The following is a 24,053-nucleotide window of genomic DNA, read 5'->3' as shown; positions in this document are numbered from 1 at the left end:
ATAACAACTTTGTGTGTGTGTGCCACTTCTGGAGAAGAAGTCTCCTGCCTGCACTATTATGGCATCCTTGGCAGGTGTTGCCATTGCTGCATCCACTTTAAATGATCATGATGCAAACGGTTTTGGTTGTTGGCTTTAGTTTTTTGCCTTTGCTGGTTCATTCTCCTTCTCTACTTGTCTATAATGACTTTCAGCAGATTTCTTTGTTTCCCTTTTTAAGGTCTGGGTTAAATATTACTTGCAGGTAACTTAGCCTCATCTCGCTCAATTTGAAAGCCAAGTGTCTTGATCACCCTCTTTAACACGGTCTCAATTTTACCTGTCCCTTTTAAAGATGGGCCTCAGAAGTCATTCTTATTATTTTAGAGGCAGACTAGTGCTATCAATTCACACAGACTCAGGAAGCCAGACTGTGAAACAAATGAATTCATTTTGGAGAAATTTATTTAAAGCAGGGAATTCTTGATAGATATTTTCTCCCACTGGCCTTCAAGTTCACATCCAATGGTTGCTGTGACTATGCACGGGACTGCTCTCCTCCCCCACTATTCCTCTGGAAGAGCTTGGAGGGTTGTGGCTGCTCCCTAAGCCTCCTTCAGGGGCCCTGAACCTTTCCCTTTATGCACACATACTGCAAGGACAAGTACTGCAGGAAAAGCAAAGGCACTCCTTTTGTCATACAGCAGGTCTCTTCAGCTGCTGAGTTCATGTTAATAAGCTACACGGTGAAGAAGAAGAGATCCCTGTGCTGTGGAAGTAAAACCAGTTAAACTAATTAAACTAAAAAGAGCCCTGAAGTTATCCTGTCAGCAAGAAGTAAGATACATTTGATCAAAAACCCAGTCCTATGAGAAGAATTCACAATAGGAATAGGACAGAAGCAAAGGCCTGGTCTACACTGGGTGGGGGAAGGAGGGGGGGAATCAATCTAAGATACGTAACTTCAGCTACAAGAATAGCGTAGCTGAAGTCGACGTATCTTAGATCGACTTAGAATCACTTACTTCCCGTCCTCGCGACACGGGATCGATGGCCACCGCTCCCCCATCGACTCCGCTTCCACCTCTCGCCGTGGTGGAGTTCCGGAGTTGACGGCAGAGCGATCAGGGATCGATTTATCGCATCTTCACTAGATGCGATAAATCGATCCCCGATAGATTGATCACTACCTGCCGATCCAGTGGCTAGTGTAGACGTGGCCAAAGGCAGGATCACTAATTACTCCGGATTTCCCTTGACTAGAAGCCAGAAGTCTGAGGAACAGGTGGTTGGCAGGTCACAGTGCCACCTGCTGGAAGCAGATAAACTTCTGAGGGAAGAAGACCCTCCCAAACATACAGGATTGTCAGACATACCTTTGAGACGGAATATTACTGTAAATGAAAAATACATCTTCCCTATCTCCATTCCCCTATGCACAAAATGAACTCCCTATCCCCATTTATTAAGCCCTACTGTCTCGCCACTCAAATCTCTATTAAAAATTTTATCTGATCTTAAAAATAACTTTTGGACATTTATATTTTTTTACACACCCACACCCCCATCCACCCACTCTCACAAAATAAAAGAACTTTAATAAGGTTGCAAAGTTAAAACACTCAAAAGTTAGGAAATGCCAGAATTAAGGTGGCCCTGGCTAGTGTATTAAAATACAGTATCTCTTAATTCTTGATGGAATTGTTTTTAACACATTACTTGCACAAAGAAGAAAATTCTGTGGAGGTTGAGATTAAACATTGTGGGTGTGTGTTTTTTTTTTAGCATAAATGTACGCAAAATAAAGTTACACCATGGCCAGTGATTTCACTCTATATTTTGTCTTTTGCATGCAAAAAAGCCAATTCTGAAACCTTTCTGCTCACATATCTCCCAGAGAAGCCCACAGGAGGTTATGAAAATGAAGAGGAGGAAGTATCTAGCATATAATATATTGCAAAGTTAGCAGTTCTTCTTGCCATGACACCTTCTACAAAAATATGCAAAATATAGTAAAACATTCTCTAGAATCTTACAATGTATCTGAAGTCTTTCATGCATGTCAGACATGAAGCAATGTTACAGCTAAACAAATATCTGCTCTAAATAATACAAAATGTTGGACCTTTTCTCTTTTGGGGGTGGCGTAATACATGTTTCAATTATAGTATATAAAACTTTCAACAGAAAAAAACAGTGTCATCACCTCCCTCCCCGTATTGTACCTGACAACTGGGTAAATCCCCTCCAAAAAGATGATGTTGAAGAAGGCAAGTGATCCTGAGGAAAGGCAGGCAGAACTGCTGCAGATAACACTCTATTGAGTCAGGAGACCAAACACTAGGGCTAACCTAGAGTGAAAAGAGAGGTTATTAAATTCTGCTTTCCAAATTCTATGTTCCAAAGGCTAGTAGTTCACTTATAATCTCAAGTGATTTTCTAACAAACAAATCTAGGATATAGCACCTTCCAGTTAGGCATTCTCTTTCTCAAAAAGCTGCTTTATACATAAAGCCAACTTTAACAGAAGCAAAGGCTTCTGGTCCGTTAAGAAACCAAACAAATAACTAGATAAATTACCCCAGAGGAATGGGCTTTGATCTGAAAAAGAGGACCTTTATCAGTCTGTAGCACAAAAAAAGAAAATTTCTTCAAAATACCGTTTCAATGGTTCTCACGCCAGTTAGGTTAAAATATGTATATAGATTGAATGGAGATAAATGTTGGAAAAACTATAGTGAGAGATTTTATGCATATGGTGGACATGTCCAGTCATTAAAGAATATGGGGATGTGATTTGTAACCAAATATTACGAATTGCTGAATATTTATTATCAAATGATCCTTTGGTAATGCTCCTGGGGCTTCCTAGCAGAAGTGGTCACACCCAAAGATATTAAGAATTAATCTCTCATCTGCTAGTAGCCACTAGATTACCAATAGCCTCCCACTGGAAAAAGAAAAATAGTTCAACACTAGAGGAATGATTAAAAAAAAATATGGGTGGTGGATGTTATGGAAAAATTAACATATCAATTATGCACCCAGCAAAACAGACAGAGGACAATAGATGCTTAGGTATTTTTTACCATTCAATTCATTACTCAGACAAAATATATTCACTGCAAAAAAAAAAAAAAAAGAAAAAAGAAAAAAGCAGCACACATGTCCAATATTTGATTATTAACATTTATAGACATGCCTGGTTTAATAGAGTCAGTAGTTTCATTCAATTTAATAAAATCACCAGAAATAACACATGCTGGGTGGTGCAAAGAGGCTCACTGTAATTTGTTAGCATCCTGCTAAACAAAGAGATTTAATGACTACATTACTGCATAATATTTCCAAAAGAAACAAAAGGTCATTTTGTTTCTATTTACATAGTAATGATTTGTAAACCTGTTAAAATTGTCTAAACAAAACTGTCAAAAAATACCATTGCTAATTCTTCAGTTTCTCCTTCCTCAAACATCTTCCCTTTAGAGAGCTCAGAAATCACATGACTCAGTAATGCTTCCCAAGACTTTTCTCCATTGGATGTATTCTGTGAATAAAGAAAAAGGCAGACTCAAATTGCATCAGTCATACAAAATAAGGAGAAAATTGTTTCTGTAGAAGCTGCAAAGGTGAAATATATTTCCTTTAAAGCAACACACACATTCTGACTCAAAGAGAAGAGATACATATAATATTGGAAGGGTGATGTTTTAAGCACAAATAAATATGCATAACAATACACAGGATGTAGAAACTGAAACAATATGTGGATAGTGAAAAGCTCCTAAAATCAAATACAATTCAGATGGAATATATTTAGCATATACAGTGAGGTTAAGTGGCAGTTTTGAAACTTTTCAGAGTAACAGCCGTGTTAGTCTGTATTCGCAGAAAGAAAAGGAGTACTTGTGGCACCTTAGAGACTAACGAATTTATTTGATGGTAATAAATAAATAAATAAATAAATAAATAATAAATTTGATGGTAATAAATAATAAATAAATAAATAAATAAATAAATAAATAAATAATAAATAAATAAATAATAAATAATTTGATGGTAATAAATAAATAAATAAATGGTCACTTCATCAGATGCAGTTTCCACGGTATGCATCTGATGAAGTGAGCTGTAGCTCACGAAAGCTCATGCTCAAATAAATTCGTTAGTCTCTAAGGTGCCACAAGTACTCCTTTTCTTAGTTTTGAAACTGTAATTTGCTATAATGCGTTAATTAAACTGAACCAAGAAATGCTTGAAATTTAGATGTATTGAATGAGAAAGAAGCTATCAGAAAATTTAATGCTATGTAGAGAATGGGTAACATTTATACAGACAGGGAAAAATTCAATGGAATTTATTTTTTTAATCAGTCACTTAGCTTTGTGCCATAATAACTGTGTGTCAAGAAAGCTAATAATTACAGAAAACCATGAGAAATAAGCAGCATATTTCCATAAACGTCTTCCTTGAAATTACACAAAAATAGCCACAAGAAGAAACAATATCAGATACAAACTTCAGTTCATGTGAGAAAAGTATAAACATGATCAACAGAAAGACAAAATGTTGCCAGGACGAATATTTTAAAAAATACCAAAACAAATGAAGTGGGTTGTAATATATAAAAGCTCTACCATACAATGCTGTATAAAAACTGACATTCATTTCCCTAGTGTACAACAAGGTTAATCATCTCTTTCTAGGAGTTTAAACTCCTCACTGAGGGTGAAATTCACCGCAGGGGCCAGGCCAAATCCCTTTTCCCCATTTAGGCCCTTAGCTCAGGCTCTAAGCCAATGGTCTCCAATCTATTTTGTTGGAGGCTCCTCTTGTGATGATTTGGCAAAGAGGTGTTCCTCTTTTCACCCCGTGTTCCATCTCTCCAGGACTCTCAGCACCACTATATGTCCTTTCTTCTGCCCATTCACACTCTCATCTACCATTTCCAGCCTAGCCTTAACCCTGGTCTTTAATTTCTTTCTTAAAATCTTTTTTCTTCTTTTGCTCCCTCCTCATTACTGCTTCTCCTTCCTTATTCCCCCAGTCACCAAAAGGCTACATGCAACTTGCAGAGTGATTAGGGCTTCCCTGGGCTGGGTTTCAGATAATCTCATGGCTGAGCTGAGTATGAAAAGGAGTAAAGAAAACCAACTTGACATTGAGCTACTACCTGAACCTGTAGCCCTGTACACATGCCAGCTGTATTCAGGCATCTGCCAGAAACAGGCAGGGAAGGCAGGCTGCTGTCAGGAGCTACTGGAGATGCTTTAATTGCCACTATTGGACTATGTCTGCCGAAGGGTGCAGTGGGTAGTTCTGTGTCGAGTGGGTAGTTCTCTGCCTCTCTCATGCTTTACCTAAAGTGGCGTATGAAGTGGTCAGTGGGCTCTCTGTACCCAAAGCGGTGAGTGAGTGAGTGTGTGTGTGTGTGTGTGTGTGTGTGTGTGTGTGTGTGTGTGTGTGTAAAATATGTCAACCTTCTTGAATTGACAGACTTTCAGTTACCATTCACTTTGATTTACCTACACAAACCCTGAACAGCCTTCAGCAGCAGGGTGTCATATAATGTAAAACTACTACCCTCATAACTTTATTAACGTCTGTCAGAGACGGGCATGCCAATGAAAATGCCAGTTTTTCTTTCTAGAATACAAAAATATGTTACCAATACATATTTAGCTGCATATGTCAAGAGGTTTCAGCACTTGTGATTCTCAGTGCCTTTAAGATGAAAAAACTCTGCTACTTCATAAATCCATTTGCTGATCCATGAACATAATTTGCAACCCTAAGGCACAAACTACCTTATGTGCTAAAAAAGCTATTATTCTACTAGAGAGAGAAAATCTTAGCATGTAGCAAACCTGACTACTGTATGCCATCATTCTCTATTTTCATACAATAAAATATTTCATTGTAGATAGCTGTTGAAACATTTAAAATATATGTTCAGATAAAACTTGACCCATTCTACTAACATTTTATGAAGGATAAAAAAGCTGCCTACATTTATCAACTTGAGTGTGAAAAAATATAAACTGGCAGCGCTTTCAAGCACTCTCTGTCACAGATTTATACCTGTAAAATTGTCTGTCACTTAGGTCTCATTTAGATAAACAAAAAAGTGCACAGACCTCATGCTAAAATTGTGGGTTTGAAATTGAACTCTTATTATGACAGTATCCTATGAAAAAATATTTATTTAACAATAATGCAGCATCCATCCTATTGCACAGTATCCTCAGATACCAAATAGCACATAACAAAATTTCGTTACTTAGCCCCCTCTGGACAAACTACTGACTTGCACTTAAAAACTGTAGTGTTGTATGTGCTGACAAGCATGGCCAATTTGTGCTTACATGGGAAAAGTAGGCCAGGTGTCTCAGTTTCCTTATAAATACTACTAATGGCAGGAAGGAGGATTACCTGCCTGGCCCACAATATTGCTAGATTCCTCCTCTGGTTCCTTTCTCAGTTGTGCATCACATATTGCATATTTTGAGAGGATTGCACATGGCAAGTGATTAATAACTATGAACAAAACTAGAAAATTCCATATTTTCTTTGCAGACAACTTGCTTTTTTATTTACTCAAGTAAGTATATTAGATTGCTGTCTGGTACATCTAACAGGACTTCAATTTTACAGTGAGAGGAATACTCTATTCTATTCAATTATATCTAGCTAAAGAATCAGTTTAACAGAAAGTCTTATTCCCAGTCTATAAATCAGTTCTTTATCAATGGCACACTGTGAAACTTCCAAAACCTCTTCATATAAAAGTGTCTTTATCTGATTTCCACTGTCATTCAAACACAAAGTTACACACACAGAAAAGAACAGGCAGGACTTTCTGTTCATGAGAAGCAGAAGAATAATCTTCTGCACTGGGGGAATGACGAATTGTACCATGGTTGGACCTAATGAAGAATTGTATTTCTATTCCAACAGTTAATTAACAATTTCCAATAACCAATTTTGAGATCTAAAGTTGACTTTGGACAGGTCACCTTAAAAATTTCCCTGTCCTGGCAACAACACATTGACACCATCATATATTAACCAAAAATGTACTAAACCAATCCATACATGGATTTTTAAAAAAATGAAAAGCAGGACTAATGTGTAAAATTAAAATACTACTTGAAATATTTTTATTAGCATTTTTGTAGATTTTAGTGCTCCTGTCAGTGAGGGACTTACACCACTAGACACAGAGGCAGCATGTAAGCTTTTAAGCACAACTCTGCAAATCTATAGTAAAACAATACTAGAACTTTGATATATTACAAAGATACTTACTTATGCCAAAATGTATAGTAGAGTCCACTGAGATTAAGCTAAAAATGAAACAAATCTGATTCACTTGTTACTTGCACAGTAGTTGAACCAGAGATGAAATTCTAATGATGCTAGGCCACACCTATTCTACATTAAGTTCACCACTGAATTGATACAATATACTAATAAATCCTTCATAAATTTAATAACAGGTTTCAGAGTAACAGCCGTGTTAGTCTGTATTCTCAAAAAGAAAAGGAGTACTTGTGGCACCTGAGAGGCTAACCAATTTATTTGAGCATAAGCTTTCATGAGCTACAGCTCACTTCATCGGATGAAGTGAGCTGTAGCTCACGAAAGCTTATGCTCAAATAAATTGGTTAGTCTCTCAGGTGCCACAAGTACTCCTTTTCTTTTTGATAAATTTAATAGACAATCTTATCAATATTTAGTTTTTAGTAAACTGACCAACCTTTTTCAGAGCTCCTGAGTTCTTCCATGCCACCCTGTCTTCAGCGCTGCATTTTACAGAAAATGCTGCTAGGGCTTGGGTATACAATAATGTAAACAGCACCTTTACAATGCAGGTAAAGTGTTCTATAAAGTAAACAAAGAGTCATTGTCTTTCACATTTTTTAACCCATGACTTCAGTTTATTATAGACCAATTACACAGTCTCTTTCAATTTGCAAATAAAATGCTTCTCCAATGAACAATCAATTCAATATGAAAAAATCCAAAGAGCACAAAATCATTTTTAAAGTACAAGCTTTGGGACTCTCCCACCTCACAGGGTCCTAGAGGCCAGGCTGCAGGCCGAGCCCCAGGAGCCCAAGTTGGCTGGCACGGGCAAGCCGTGGGGTTTTCCTTGTTTTGTTTACATACCCTCAGTGCGTTAGAAAGTTATGGCAGACAGCCCTGGAGGCTGTGAAGTCTTCAATGTACAAAAGAGGTATAGTGAAAGTATACTTTCATTGCCCTGAAAATTCACCTCAATCTTGATCAGCAGTGACTTCCTTCTAGGGGCTTCACAACATTTGTCATGCTCACGTTATTGTAAAGAATTACTGATAAGATGTTCACCACAATCGACTGAGAGTTGTAGACTAGAGCAAATTGTCTATCTTATCATGTCCGCAAACCTGATTCAAATATCTGGGTTAATCACAGTTCTAACAAATACTGAAATAAGTGCTGAATGACCCAAATAATCACAGTAACAGGGGCATTCAGCACATTTTTTTAGCTTAATTCCTGACTCTCCACTTTCATTTTTCAGATACTGAAATTCCAGACCCGCCACAAGTCACTAGTTCCTACTTAATACAGTACCACACCTGTGCCTGAACCTTAGTAGAAAACAGAGCTGGGATGTGGAGCTAAGATAAATCCTGTTGTATTCTTATATATAAAAATATGAATTATGTTTCAACTTTTTTAGAAAGAGGTTTCTCTTTTCTTTCAGAAGCCCTCAGAATTGTATTTAGATATGTATGCATACCACACCCACCCACCCACACTATAGATATATAGATTACATAGACAGACAGGACATCTCTCCCTACAGGAAGACTCCAGTCTGCAGTGGGTACAGGGAACTGCTCTGAAATCAGCTGTGAACAGCTGGCAATCAGAGGCAGAACGAGACTTCACAATATTTGAAAGAGAAGAAAGGTGAAAGTGAGGGTTAAGGTGCAGATGTGCTAAATGTCCCTTTTTCTCATCTTATTAGAGGCTTACAGCACTTCCTGCTCCAAACAATTTCATTTATTTTCAATTTTGCAGATCAACTTTAAAACTTAAGTTTGCACGACCTACCCCTTTCCTACTTCAAGTCAAATCAGTCCCATACTAAGGGGACAATCTTCCATACTAGCATCGATGTAACTCTGATTCCTATTAAAAATAACAGGAGTTAGGCGCTTAAAACAAGTGCTCCCCCAGATTTTGGTTCACTTTTAGTTACATAATATGATGCAACAACAAACCAAAACTGGCTTAAATTCATTCCTCCTTAACCAAGGGCTGAGTGAGCTTTGTGCATGAAAACATACAGGAGCTGACGTGGATTTAATTAAGTGCTTATCCAGCATATAAGCAAGACTGAGGGGGTGCAGCAGGGGATGTTGGGTCCTCGGACCCAACATTGGACTGCAGGATTCATTTGTGAACTAGTGTCCATTTTTGTCTTCTTGTTTAGTAAATGCTCACAAGAAATCCATACACAGACAGAAACCTATGGATTTTCACATTCTTTAAACACTATCTAAACAGCATATATTTACTAAGCACAATTTACATCTAAATGGTCTATGTAATTGAAAAGGTACTAGTTTTTGTATAACCATATGCGTCCCATATTAAACAAACCAATGCATGGCTTTACTTCTTATCTCAACATAATTACACTAGTTTTCTTATAATGGATTTCATAGTATATGTCATCTATTCCCACATCCTCCCCAGAGAGAGGACAATCTCCTGAGCCTCTATCACAGCCCCCCACAACCCAAGCCCTTCTTTTGTTCCTCTTCCAGAGGCTCCATTGTCATGGCGTTTCCACCTACAAAGACCAGCCTTCTTCGATTCACGCAGGGAAGGAGATCCACAGTTTAAAGGCCATGCATGCGCACGCACACTCGCAGCTTTACATGGCTACATCTACAGACAATTGATTCCATTCTAGTTTAGGACTGAGCTCAGGTCCTCAATTCTGATCCCCCTTGTGGCAGTACATAGAGATCTGAGCCAACAAGAGACTGTGTATTAATTTTACACCATGAAAGTGTAAATGAAAAGAAATACAACTTCATATTTCTTACTGTAAAACTGGGACACCCTCCTCACCCAGTCTGCATAGCCACTACCTTTGTCTCCCCTTCAAATCTCTTAGTAAGACTCACCTCTGTCATGTTGCCTATGATAGCAGGACTCTGTCATGATGCCTAGTGATAATAGCTAGGGAGGTGGCCTTCCTTAGAGTTTCTCATGCACCTGTTCTAATTTTTTTTTTTAAACACACTCCAAACAGTGCACCTAGGATAAGAGTGCGTACGTAAGCCATAAATGTTACACTTGTCTTCCTCCTCCTTGTCATTCACTTGTATTCTACACCCAACTGTCATGTCTTAACCTCGCTGGATGATAAGGTCTGTGGGGCAGGGGCTATACTATAAGTGTGTACAGCACACTGGGTCCCCAGTCCAGTTTGGAGCTCTGGGCTCTACTGCAGTACAAAAAAGTAACAATGATCATAATTAGGGGCCTATCAATTTCACAGCAGTGAAAAACGCGACACGGACCCGTGAAATAAGCCCTTCCCCATTAAATCCGATGTCTCCTTGTTCCAAGGAGCACCCCAGCAAAGGGGGATCCTAGTTCCAGATAAACCTTGTCCATCCCCTGCATAGCTGCTCGGGTGGAGGGAGGGGCGGGAGAGACCAGACCCACCTCTGGGTGCCTCCCCCTGCTGCAGGATGCTCTGGGACTGGGCAGCAGCCCTGGAGGTTCCTGTCACTGGAGGAGGCTTGTGGAGTCGGATCTGATCTTCCCTGTGCTGCTAGGAGCACCCCAGCAAAGGGGGCTCCTAGCTGCTAGTCCAGGCAGGCTGGGGCAAGACAGGACTTGCTCTTTGGAATCTCTCCCGGCTGCAGATAGCTCCACACCCCTCCTCCCCACTCTGTTCAGCCCTGAAGGCAGCACTGAAATTAGGGTGACAATCCCATGACGCCCCCTTACAACAGATTTGTGACCCCCCCCATACCCTTTTGGGTCAGGACTCCCACAGTTACAACACTGTGAAATTTCAGATTTAAACATCTGAAAACATGAAATTTACCAATTTTCAAATCCTATGGCTGTGAAGTTGACCATAATGAACCGTGAATTTGGTAGGGCCCTACTTATAATGACATTATGGGATAACTACCACATAGATTAAATATAAACTTTTTGCATGTCCATTTTACACATTATTATTGCTGAAATTAAAGATCTATCATGCTTTTGTTGTTCTACTTACAAAATACTTGCATTGTTTGCATTAGTAGTAAAAGATTAATTTTTTTTCTGATGTGCAGAAATTTTAGTAGAAGCCAGAATTTAGCAGAACCAATTTATATTACTTGGTAACATCAAAAGAATTAGGTTAAGAATTTACAATTGGCAGAAAATGTGATTTATACAATGTACGGCAGTAAAATAACAAAATATTTCACATAAAATACCTCAATACATACATAATACAGAGATACCTTGCAGTACTTCTAGGATTAGGGGGTCTACCAGCCTTTCCTTTATAAACTCTGTTTTCGACCAGGCTTTATCGTAGGCTGTGTAAAGGGACACTCAAGAATTTGGAGCCCAAAATGTTGTTTTTGTTTAAAAATTTATTTTAAAAATCCAGTAGAAATCGCTGTGAAAAGCATTCCTTAGTGGTGTTGAAAACCCAAACACCAACAGCATGGCAATAGTTTCACCCTTGCTAATGATAACCTAGTCACAATAATACATAACTCCACCTTCTATCTGGATAATAGCAGTGCAGTCTATTTTGTTATGGAAACATCAACCCTGAAAGGACTGCACCTGGCGCAGAACGCAGCAGCAGGTCTCATCATGCACAAACGTTACTGAGAGCACATCAGCCCAGTGTTGTTCTCCTGCCACTGGCTCCCTGTAGAGCATGATGTTAAGTTTAAGATCTGCATCCTGATTCTCAGAACACTAAACAGCCAGGCACAGGATACCTAAAATAGCTGGTCCTTTAGGGACCAGAACTGCCCTCAATGTGGCTCCACTCCTCTGGTATCTGCCTCAGGGGTGAAGCCCATCTGTACAGAAATCAGGGCTTTCCTGGGGGCTAGCCCATACTGTAGAACTCTCTCCTGCAGGATCTAAGGAGTATCACAAACTGCACCATAGTGCAGCACAAACGCAAGACTTATTTTTTCAGTCTTGCATTTTCTAAGAACAGTATTACCACATTAGCTTACTTTTAAAAACCACACATGCACACTAACAATATGTTTTCGCCTGGGAGTAAGGAGCAGTACAGGAATGAAGAGGAACTGCATTTGACAGATATTTGTCTACTTGTTTCATTTCATAATTCTAGAAGGAACTAAGATACAGTGTTGGGTGCTGTGAAATAACCTAAGTAGAACAGAGTCGGAACTGAAAGATTAAACTGATTTTGATGGAATGGAGAATGACTTAAATAAACCAGTCTAGTTTCTCTCCAACCTGAGCAAAGTACATGAGGTCAACAAACATCATAAATGGTAAAAATAAAATAAGTTTTTAAAATATATTTTAATTCTAATAAAGCTATTGTTACAAAGAGCTTTTTTTATATAATATACCTTTTATCTTGAAAGTGTCTCTTTAAATGCCAAAAGAAAAGGAGTACTTGTGGCACCTTAGAGACTAACCAATTTATTTGAGCATAAGCTTTTGTGAGCTACAGCTCACTTATGCATCCGATGAAGTGAGCTGTAGCTCACGAAAGCTTATGCTCAAATAAATTGGTTAGTCTCTAAGGTGCCACAAGTACTCCTTTTGTTTTTGCGAATACAGACTAACACGGCTGCTACTCTGATATCTTTAAATGCCATTTCCTTGATTTCTATTGAGGCCCCTTTGCTTTGCTTTCTTGTGCCATAGGGTGAGAAGTCTTTTCTAAACCCCTCAAAAAATGACAGGAGAGCACATGGCATCTTGCATTCCACTAATCCAAGGCAAGAATAAATGACCCTAGTGGGCTCTTGCTACCAGCAAAACTTAAAACTGCCCTGAGGCAGTCAGAAGAGTTCAAATGCTACATTTGAATTACTTTCGGTTGACCCCCTCCCCTCAAGTCCTGCACCATTGCATAGCTTTCATGGACTTCAGGGTATGTCTACACTGCAGCTGGGTGTGTGCCCCCCAGCCCCGGTAGACAGACACATTCTAAGTCTGCTCAAGCTAGTGTGCTAGAAAAAGCAGCGTGAATGTTGTAGCATGGTTAGTGGCATGAGCTAGCCACCCCGAGTACAAGCCCGCCCAATCCTCTGGGGCCGTACTCCAAGGCTAGCCTATGCTGCAAAGTCCACACTGCTATTTTTGGTGCTCAAGTTTAAGCAGAGCTAACGCATGCCTGTCTACCAGGGCTGGGAGGCACACTTCCCATCTACAGTGTAGACATAGCAAGTCCTAGTCAATAGAGATTTAGGGTATGCAAATTTTCATCCTAACAAAACTAAATTCAGTCATTGTATTTAGGTAGGTCAAAATGCAGGGGTTTTTTAAAATGTGGTTATGCCTTTTGTACTTTAATTAAAAAAAATTAATAAAAATAAAATTTGCAGGTTAGTTTTTTCACAATATGAACTTTAGGCCCTTTGGGAGTCCAACACACCCCCACTCACACTCAAAAGGCAGAAGGTGTTTGCAGTGGGGCATCTACTATAAATAACATATTAATACCTACTATTGTTTGTTGCATGTTAGGGATAAAACAAAGTTATATTAATGAGACTATTGCACATTGGTGTAGTATTCTCATTTTGCATTTACATGACTAAAATATCCAGGCAGTGTGTCTTTTATTATTTGTTAACTGTACAGCTGATTAGGGTGAAACAATTGTGTGCAAAAATCATCCCATTTATCTTTAATATATCTTTACACAACCTACACTGAAGTCCATTATAGAGTTTATAAAGGAAAGGCTGGTGGACCCCCTAATCCTAGCAGTACTGTGATAAGTCATTTATTGATAACTCAGCATATGCCTTTTTATTCGGTCATTTATATAAAATTAAATGTCATATGCTGGAAGGCAACAACTGCAATAAGAGAGCTTGCTGACTAAACACATTCAAAGGAAAAGGTTAGCAATTCTGCATAAACTGGAAATAGTCACCTTACCTAAATAAACCTTTTTCTTTCACTGAAACTTAAACAGATATTTGAAAAAAACATTTTAAAAAAAGGAAGTCAGCATTAAAATGTAAAATAATCCATGAAAGGCTAACCAAAAGCCCTGTGTATACATAATCTACTTTCAGTGTAGAAACTGAAATATTTACTGTTTAAGCTAATACTTTTTCTCTATTTAGTCAAGATACATATCCAGTGATGAAAGATAAATGTTAATGTTCACCTGAGGTGCTGCTGGCCCCTTTATGGTGCCGAGGGAGATTCAGGCTCTAAATGGGCAATGGAGGGAAACATTACTTCCCTTATGATAGGCTACAAGTCACTTAACCTTAGAGTGGCATAAATTAGTGCAGCTCCCAGGCTGCTTTCACAGATGCTCATGCTGAGCTGGTGAAGAAGCAGGAAGCTATAAGCAGTTCTCTGATGGTTCATGTCCACCTCATTCCCGTGGCAAGCTGAGTGCCAAGCTGAACAGAGGAAGAACTGAGCTCCATATTTTGGTTATTCAATAGGTTGTGCTCTTCTTTCAGTCAGTACTAGATCAATGTCCTTGCATATTATTGGGGGCACTGTGCTTTCAGACAAGATTTTAAAAAGGATTGCCCTGGCTTGGTCATTAAACCTTCTCCCCCCTCCTGCCCCCAAATTATTTGCTAGTTTGCTAGTTTGCCTGTACAACCTTCATTTGGGCCCCCGGTGTTTATGAATTATGAGACAAGTCTTTTACTACACAATCTCATACTATTTTCTCCACAAGATGTCTGCCTTTTTCTGTTCTGGGAAAAGGCAGTTACCTTTTCCGTAACTGGTGTTCTTCGAGATGTGTTGCTCATGTCTATTCCACAATAGGTGTGCACGCTCGTCACGTGCACCAGTGCTGGAAGTTTTTCCCCTAGCAGTACTCATAGGTGGGAGCACCCACCGTGACTCCTGGAGTGAGGCCTGCCTGGCGCGGTATAAGGGGAGCTGCATGCTCCCCCAACCCTCAGTTCCTTCTTGCCAGACAACTCCGACGGAGGGGAAGGAGAGCGGGATGCGGAATAGACATCCAGGTAACTGTCTTCTCTTCTTCGAGTGATTGCTCATGTGTATTCCACAATAGGTGATTCTAAGCTATATCTGATGGAAGTGGGTAGGAGTTCACACGTTCCCAGGACAGAGGACAGCCTGCCGAACCCTGGCGTCATCCCTGGTTTGGGGGACGATCGCATAGTGCGAGGTGAACATGTGAACCGAAGACCACGTGGCGGCCCTACAAATGTCCTGGACTGGGACGTGGGCCACGAAGGCAGCCGATGAGACCTGCGCCCAAGTCGAGTGTGCCCTCACAATGGGTGGCGGGGGGACAAGTCCGCTCAAGGTAGAAAGCCAGAGCCCGCCGCACATCGACTGTGTGGAGCCGGCGCTCCTCACTGGATGGGTGAGGCTTGGGGCAGAGGACCGGTAGAAAAATGTTTGACCTATATGGTAGGCGGAGACCACCTTTGAGAGGAACGCGGGGTGTGGGCAGAGCTGGACCATGTCCTTATGAAAGACCGTGTACGGCGGCTAGGAGGTCAGGGCCCTGAGCTCCGAGACTCACCTGGGAGACGTGATTGCAACCAGGAAAGCCACCTTCCACAAGCAGTGAGACCAGGAGCTCGTGGCCAGTGGTTCAAACGGGGGCCCCGTGAGACGAGCCAACATCAGGTTTAGGTCCCACTGCGGGACCGGGGTTCTAGAATACGGAAAAAGACGGTCCAAACCCTTAAGGAACAGGCCAGTCATAGCATGGGAAAATACCGTGTGCCCTTGCACCAGCGGATGGAAGGCCAATATGGCTGCCAGGTGCACCTCAGCTGATGAGGGCGCCAGGCCCTGGGCCCTCAGGTGTTGGAGGTAATCAAGGATAAGCTGGATCAGGGCAGCCACCGGGGAGACACCAAGGTCTGCCACCCACCAAGAGAACCCGGATCACTTTGCCAAATAAGCGCGGCGAGTGGAGGGCCGTCTACTTTCGAGGAGGACGCGCTGAACCTGTTCTGAGCACGTCCTTCCCTCTCCACCTAACCACTGAGCATCTACGCCGTGAGGTGAAGCGCCTTTAGGTTGGGATGGAGGAGGTGGCCCTGGTCCTGAGGGAGAAGGTCTGGGTGGAGTGACAACGGCCATAGTGGAGCTACCACCAGGCCCGTGAGGGTCCCGTACCAATGCTGCCTGGGCCACGCCGGGGCAATCAGGAGGACTGGGGCCATGCCTGTCTTTATCTTTTCCAGGACCCTGCTGATTAGAGAGAACGGGGGAAAGGTGTAGTGAAGCCAGCCTGACCGGACAGGAGAAAGGCATCGGAGATAGCGCCCCTCCCCAGGCCCCCCCTGGAGCAGAACCAGAAGCATCGCCAGTTCTGCCAAGTCACAAGTAGGTCCGCCTGGGGAGTTCCCCACCTTCGGAAGAGCCGATGGGCCACTTCCAGGTGGAGGGACCACTTGTGTTGCGAGGAAAAGTCCCTGCTCAAGCAATCCACCCTCTCATGCCAGGCACCCACTAGGTGGAAGGCCTTCAGGAGGATGTCGTGGGTTATACAGAAGTCCCACAGCCTGAGGGCTTCGTGGCAGAGAGTAGAGGATCAGGCCCCGCCTTGCCTGTTGTTATAGAACATCGAGGCCGTGTTGTCCGTGAGGACCCTGACTACCTTGCCCTCCAGGTGCAAGCGGAAGGCCATACACGCCAGCCGCACTGCCCTGAGCTCCTTGACATTTATAGGTAGGGTCAGGTCTTGAGCCAACCACAGGCCTTCGGTCTGAAAGATCCCCACATGGGCCCCACAACCCAGGTTCGACGCATCAGACACCAGCGCCAACGACGGGGCCCTGTCCCTGAACAGGACCCTTTGGAGCATGTTGTTTGGGGCGGACCACCACTGTAGGAAGGTGATCACAGAGTCCAGCATGGTGAGGACCTTGTCCATCCTGTCCATGGCCTGGGAGAACTTCAAGGCCGACCAGAGCTGGAGGGGCCTCATCCTGAGTCTAGCGTGACGGACCATGTACGTGCACACCGACACGTGACCCAAGAGTTGCAGGTAAACCCTGGCTGTTGTCACCGGGAATCTTGTGACCGAGTTGATGAGACCTTTCAGGGTCTCAAATCTGTCTGGCGGGAGAGAGGCCCTGGCCGACACTGCATCCAGGAGCACCGTGATAAACTCTATGCGTTGGACTGGGACTAATGTGGACTTGGTATTTTTTACCAACAGGCCCAAGGTGGTGCACGTGGACAGGAGGAGCGCCATGTAATCCCTCACCTGCGACCAGGAGGTGCCCTTGACAAGCCAATTTTCCAGATAGGGAAATATCTGGACCCCCCGCCATCTGAGGTAGGCCACTACCACCAACATGCATTTGTAAAGACCCTGGGGGCAGCCGACAGACCAAATGGGAGGACCATGACTTGGTAATGATTCTGTCCCACCACAAAACAGAGGAAGCGCCTGTGCCCCTCAAATATGTGGATGTGGAAGTATGCATCCTGTAGATCGAGGACAGTGCTCCAGTCCCCAGGATCCAGGGAGGGGATGACGACGGCCAGGGAGACCATGCGGAACTTGAGTTTCACCATGTACTGGTTCAGACCTTGCAGGTCCAAGATGGGCCTGAGCCCCCCTTTGGTCTTCGGGATAAGGAAATAACGGGAGTAATACACCTTGCCCATGAACTCCTTGAGCACCGCCTCTATCGCTCCTAGTCCTAGGAGCCACCCTACCTCCTGCTCGAGCAGATCTTCATGAAAAGGGTCCCCCAAGAGGGATGGGGGTGGGGAATGGTTGGGCGGGGAGGAAGTAAACCCTGGGAGATCGTGTTGACGACCATCGGTCCGAGGTGAGCCACGACTGTTCTGGGAGAAAAGCACACAACTGATTGGAGAAGGGTAGTTTTATTGGGGGTGGATCCCTGGTGAGGACTGGCGGGGTACCCCCGAGCGTCCTGTCAAAAACGACTTTTCCCCGCCTGCTTGCCCAGGCTGGGGGGCAGGCCGAGACCGCCTCTGAGTGTGTCTCTTATAGTCCCACTGCCTCTTATAGGCGGCCCCATACTTCAGAAGGGCAGCCTGGAAGGGAGTCTGCTGCGGCTTGAACTTAGGTTTTGCTGGAGCCGGGACACAGAGGCCCAGAGTCTGGAGGGTCGTGCGGGAGTCTTCCATGCCATGCAGCCTTGTATCTGTTTCCTCTGCAAACAGAGCCTTCCCATTGAATGGGAGATCCTGCATGGAAGACTGCGCCTCGCTGGACAGCCCAGAGACCAGAAGCCATGACGCCTGTCTCATGGACACGGCGGAGGCCATTGATCGTGCGGCCATGTCCGCAGCATCCGAGGCTGCCTGCAGCGACGCCCTAGCAGCCGCTGCCCCTTCCTCCACTAGCGCCCTGAACTTCTTCCTATCACACTCCTGGAGGGAGTCCTCAAACTTGGGCAGGGAGCCCCACAGACTGAATTTGTACCAGCCCAGGAGAGCCTGATGGTTTGCCACTTGTAACTGTAAGCTCGAAGACGAATAAATTTTCCTTCTGAAAGAATCTAGTCTCCGAGAGTCTTTGTTCTTTGGGGTCAGGGCTGGCTGACCTTGCCGTTCCCTGTGGTTGACTGATTTGACCACCAGGGAGTTGGGCGCCAGGTGGGTATACAGGTACTCATGCCCTTTAGTGGGTACAAAGTACTTGTGTTCCGCCTTTTTAGAGATGGGGGCCAACGAGGCCGGTGTTTGCCACATGGCATTTGAAATTTTAGCCACCTCCTTCATGGAGAGGCAAGGCCACCCTATCCGGTGTTGATGAGGACAACACGTTAAACAGCGAGTCTGAGGGCTCCTTCATCTCTTCTGCTTGGAGGTGAAGGCTTGCTGCCACCCTCTTTAAGAGTTCTTGGTGAGCCCTGAAATCCTCCTGCGGGGGGGGAGGGGGCGGGGACGGACATCACAATCACCTCCTCCAGGCAGGGCGAGGAGGCCGGTGCAGTGCTCTGGGCGTTAGCAGGCACTGGAGGGCCCACCACCTGGTCGGACTCCAGGAACAGTGCCGAGGACGTATGTCCCACCGACTCCTTTCTCAGGGTTCTGGAGAGGGAGTCTAATGGTGCTTCCGACGCTCCAGCCACCGAGTGAGCTCCCACCGGTGGCTGCGCCGGAGGCCACGGTGCCCACTGATACCATTGGGCTGGTCACGACACTCAGTGCCACTGCACCTGCTGTGGCCCCGGCACGGCCAGCTGTTCGGGTTGACTGGCCTGGCCCACCAAAGGACAGCTACAAATGGAGACCGGGGTTGGCGTAAGATCTGCTGCTATCTCTGGATCGGGAGGAACAGTGGTGCTAGGATCTATGACGGCTGTGGGACCGCAATCTCGACATGGAGGACTGGTATCGATTGCAACAGATGCTCCGCAAACAGCCTTGACGGGCGGACCCACAGCGGCAAGATGCCAATGATCAACGCCCGGGGCTGCGGTGCCTTGGCAGAGACTTGGAGCGGGAGTCCGAGTGGGAACAGCGTCAATGACCGTGCCGTGACCGACTGCAGTGCCCTCTCCGAGATGAGGACCATTGGCGACGCCCGCTGCGGCCCCATCAATATTCACTCCTTGAGGACAAGCGGTGCCGAGAGTCCTAGCCAGAAGGAACCCAGCCAGCCAGTCTGGTTAGCGTTGAGGGTGAGCCACATGGACTCTGCCCTGAGCGGTCGCTGGGCGGTGAACGGTGTCAGGAACGTTCCCTCGACCAAGACTGGTATCAGGCCGGAGGCAACTGCGGAAATCCCAGTGGCGGCTTGCCTCTGGAGCGTGGGGCCAACATCGGTGGTGCTCTGGGCACCGGCATGGACATAACATCCCAGGACGCCTGGAGGGCTTCAGGTGCGGATGGCATCCAGACATCCAGAGAGGCCAGTTCCAAAGGGGCCAGGCTACTCTACTCAACCTGAGTAGGAGGCCTGGGGCCTGGTGGGGATCGAGGACTGCCCGACATGGGCCTAGCCTCTGTCCCTGACTTCCCTCAGTGCTGCTGCGAAGATGGAGTCTTCCTGGCCCTCTTGGCAGGCCCCGTGGATGGGGAGCAGTGCCAACTGGTCAGTGGCACCAGAGGGTCGCCGCATACTGACGCCGCGGTGCCGGGTACCAGTTCGGAGTGGCGTGCCGGAGTCGGGGTGAGCACTGACTCCATCAGGATGGCCCGGAGCCTGATGTTCCTTTCTCTTTTGGTCCGAGGCTTAAACAACTTGCGAATCTTGCACCTTTCGCTGATATGGGTTTCTCCCAAACAGTGCAAACAGTCTGTGTGCGGGTCACTTCTTGGCACAGAACACCTACATGAGCTGCCTGATTTAAACCCTGGGGCGCAGGGCATGCCCCGACCCGGCCTCACTGACTAACTAAACAGCTAACTAACTACAGGTACTAACACTGAATGAATGAGCAGTTCTGGGGACAAGCTACAGCAAAGCTGGAGCAGAGCAGTTCCAACGCACCTTCACTGGCGGCAAGAAGGAACTGAGGGTGCGGGGAGCGTGCAGCTCCTCTTATACCGTGCCAGGCAGGTGCCACTCCAGTGGTCATGGGGAGCGCTCCCGCTACAGGTACTGCTAAGGGAAAAAACTTCCGGCACCGGTGCATGTGGCGAGCACGCACACCTATTGTGGAATACACATGAGCAATCACTCAAAGAAGAAAATGGGATAACTATTTAATATTTATTTTTACCTCATTGTTCAGTGTGTGGCCCTGGGCCTTATTTACTGCACACGATCTAAATCCTGCTCTGAATACAAAATTATTAATTTCCTCTTGGGCTTTTCTGTAGTACTCTTGGGCTTTTCTGTAGTACTACAAACAATCCATTTATCCTCACAACACCCCTGTCAGACTGTATTATCATCGTCTCCATTTCACAGACGGGGCACAAAATCACAGAGAAAGCAAGTTCAAAACTGTCAAAAGTGTCTACCAATTGTGGTTGCCCAACTTGACACATCCAGATCCTAATTTTTCAGAGTACTTAGCATGTATATGATACTTTATATGTTCAAAGCACAGCTCTCCTTGACTTCATTACAGCTTTGAGTCAAATTGGACCCCACAGTCTCAAGTCAGGCACTCAGGAAATGAGGAACTTATGTTGAGTGGTTACCTGTGAAAAGTTTGGCTTACGTGATTTGCCCAGCATTAAGAATATTGTGGCAGAGGAAGGGGCAGAATTCAATTCACAAGGATGGCATTCAACTGCCTTAACCACAAGACCACCCTTTCTGTTTCTGCAGTCTCCTGCCACATACATTACATAACTCTCTACTTCTACAACCAATGTGCCAGGGCTTTACAGACAATAGCCTCATTTGCTACACAATCCTGATTCACTCCCTGAGAAGTGTCTATTCTGTGCACTGCACGATGATGCACAAATGTTAACTCATAAGCACATACATGTAAGTGTGCTTCGAGAGACCAATGTATTTAATCTCACATTGTAAAGATGAATTCACAGTATCCTACACATATGAAGAGAATTTTACTTAATCACAATGCCAAGCATGTCAAGCACATAGCAGCTCTGCCCATCTTAGATTTTTTAGGTTTTTAAAAGTCACGAATTGTTTCAGCAAATGAACACAGTGACTATTTTGCAGGTCACACTACATAGCAGGTGCACTCTACACGTACAATGTGTACCCTGTTAGTCCTATCTTAATAAATTGATGTGACTAGAGCCTGTAATGTTCTGACCTCTATCATTAAGCTTCTCTGTAATAAAAGACTTAATTTGTGTTCTTTCTTTATGATGGGTTCAGATCAATTTTCACTCTCTGAATGAAGAGACTGAACAGTTATAATGGTATTATTTTACCTTAATCAATGTAGGAATGAAAAAGATACCAAGATGGTACAACAGTTAATAAGGTAGCTAATGCAATTCCCAGAGCTATACTTGAAGGGCAATATATGAAGTTTCGGTCCTGCTTCGTAAGTGCTAATGTTCTCAAAGAATACTATGTAAATATGATTAGATCTCAAAAATGGATTTGAAGCAAAAAAGATGAACTGACACATTAAATACTTGAAGAATAAGGTAACTGTAGTTTACCACAAGGACCACAATCAAATGTACAAATATTTTATTACTTTAAAATTGTCCGCACTCCAAAGAAATGGTATTGTAATATGATGCAGAACTCAATGCCCATATAAAATTGTTTCTCTCAAAAAATAAAGAGAAAAAAACCTCCATGTATTCTATACACAGATTTTCTGTTTGTTCTTATGACTCAGAGTCCCCTGGTAGTAGGTTTAGCATCATACTGCAATACCATTTTGTCTATGAAATACTTTAGTATAAAGTTGGAAGAGCATTCTAGGGATAGGTACAGTATATAGGGATAGGTACCGTATATACTCGATCATAAGCCGGTTCATTTATAAGCCGACCCCCCAAAGATGGACAAGTAAAAATGGAAATTTTTAATGACCCGTTCATAAGACGACCCTATAATACAGGGGTTGGCAAATGTTGGCAAACTTTGGCTCCCAGGGCAACAGGATAAGCCGCTGGCAGGCCGAGACGGTTTGTTTATCTCGAGCGTCCGCAGGCACGGAAGTAAACCTAAATAAACAAACTGTCCCAGCCTGCCAGCTGCTTACCCTGACGGGCTGGGACAGCAACTGGTGGGGACATTTTTTGTGTGTGTGTGGGGGGGGGGGGAAGCAGGGGGAAGCTGAGGGTCAGGGAAGTAACCCCTGTGACCACCACCCCCCCATGACCCTACCCCTAGCCCAGGACCCCCATACTCTCCCCATCCCATCCCTTCCTATCTTAGCTGGGGCGGGCCAGGGGAGGATGTCTCTGGCCTGGCTGGAGCTGCTCTGGCAGGCCAGACTGGGCGGCGCGGCCGCAGCATGTTCCGGTGGGCTGAGCGGCGTGGCCACAGTGTGCTCTGGCGGGCCGGGTGGCGCGGCCACAGAGTGCTCTGGGGGGAGGGGCTGAGCGGCACGGCCGCAGCCTGCCAGCCCCGGAGCTGCAGCTGCTTCGGAGGCTGGGGGAAGATCAGCATGGCCAGAAGCAGAGAGACTCTGGCCCCACCTCTTCCCTTCTGGCTCTGCTGCCTCTCCTTGTCCCCTCTGTTGGGGGGCGGGGCTGTGTCCCACCTCTCCCGCTCTCTATACCCGTTCATAAGCCAACCCCCTTCGCTGATGCTTCCACTTTTTTACTAAAAAAATGCGGCTTAGCAAACAAGTATATACGGTAAGTATAAGACCACATCCCATCCATCCTCTTTGCCTCAGAATCCTCATGTCCAGTCCTGCCACAATTGCTGTGCTCTGGAATCAAACTGAGAAGTTGGAGAAAGCTTGGGAAGCCGCATGGTGAGACGTGGGTTCTATTCTCAGCTCTTCCACTGACCTGCTGTGTGACCTTTGGCAAGTCACTTTACCTCTCTCGGTCTCAATTTCACCATAAGTAAAAGGGTGATCATGATACTTATTTTGTGAATTACATACACATTACATAAGAGCTAAATATCACTATTACTGTATGTACAAATAATAACACATTTCACTGAGCTCCCAATCTCTGTGTTTGGAGTGTGAGAGTTGAAGAAGGTTTTTCCTCCTTTTTGTTCAATTTTCTTTATGGAATAAGAATTACAAAAAGTGGTGGACTTTGGTTTTACCAATCCTATTTTTCTATTTCCAACTTAATACTTCCTAGATTTGAAAAATGTATATCCATCTTTTCCCTGTCACTTCACCTTTCCCCTTTCAACTGGAACATATTCTGAGTAAAAGCAAAAGCAAATGAAAATTTACAGAACTCTCTACATGACGCCTTGCTATTAACTGAAAGTTGTC

The 24,053-nt window shown here is 44.2% G+C and overlaps 1 protein-coding gene across 4 annotated transcripts in view; it reads right to left on the bottom strand.

Annotated features, from left to right (window-relative positions):
- The window catches only part of UBR3 (ubiquitin protein ligase E3 component n-recognin 3), a 215,571-nt gene that overhangs the window by 13,286 nt on the left and 178,232 nt on the right, over nucleotides 1–24,053 (bottom strand). For all 4 annotated transcript variants that reach the window (XM_077829550.1, XM_077829551.1, XM_077829553.1 and 1 more), the window contains 3 exons: nucleotides 7,739–7,863; nucleotides 3,419–3,526; nucleotides 2,205–2,330 (listed from right to left, as the gene is read on the bottom strand). In XM_077829550.1, coding sequence (XP_077685676.1) covers nucleotides 2,205–2,330; nucleotides 3,419–3,526; nucleotides 7,739–7,863 — 359 coding nt within the window. The remainder of the gene's footprint in view (nucleotides 1–2,204; nucleotides 2,331–3,418; nucleotides 3,527–7,738; nucleotides 7,864–24,053) is intronic.

This window comes from Eretmochelys imbricata, chromosome 11 (assembly GCF_965152235.1).
Source record: "Eretmochelys imbricata isolate rEreImb1 chromosome 11, rEreImb1.hap1, whole genome shotgun sequence".
In the NCBI taxonomy this organism is placed as follows: domain Eukaryota; kingdom Metazoa; phylum Chordata; order Testudines; family Cheloniidae; genus Eretmochelys; species Eretmochelys imbricata.
This window is presented reverse-complemented; position numbering and strand designations above follow the sequence as displayed.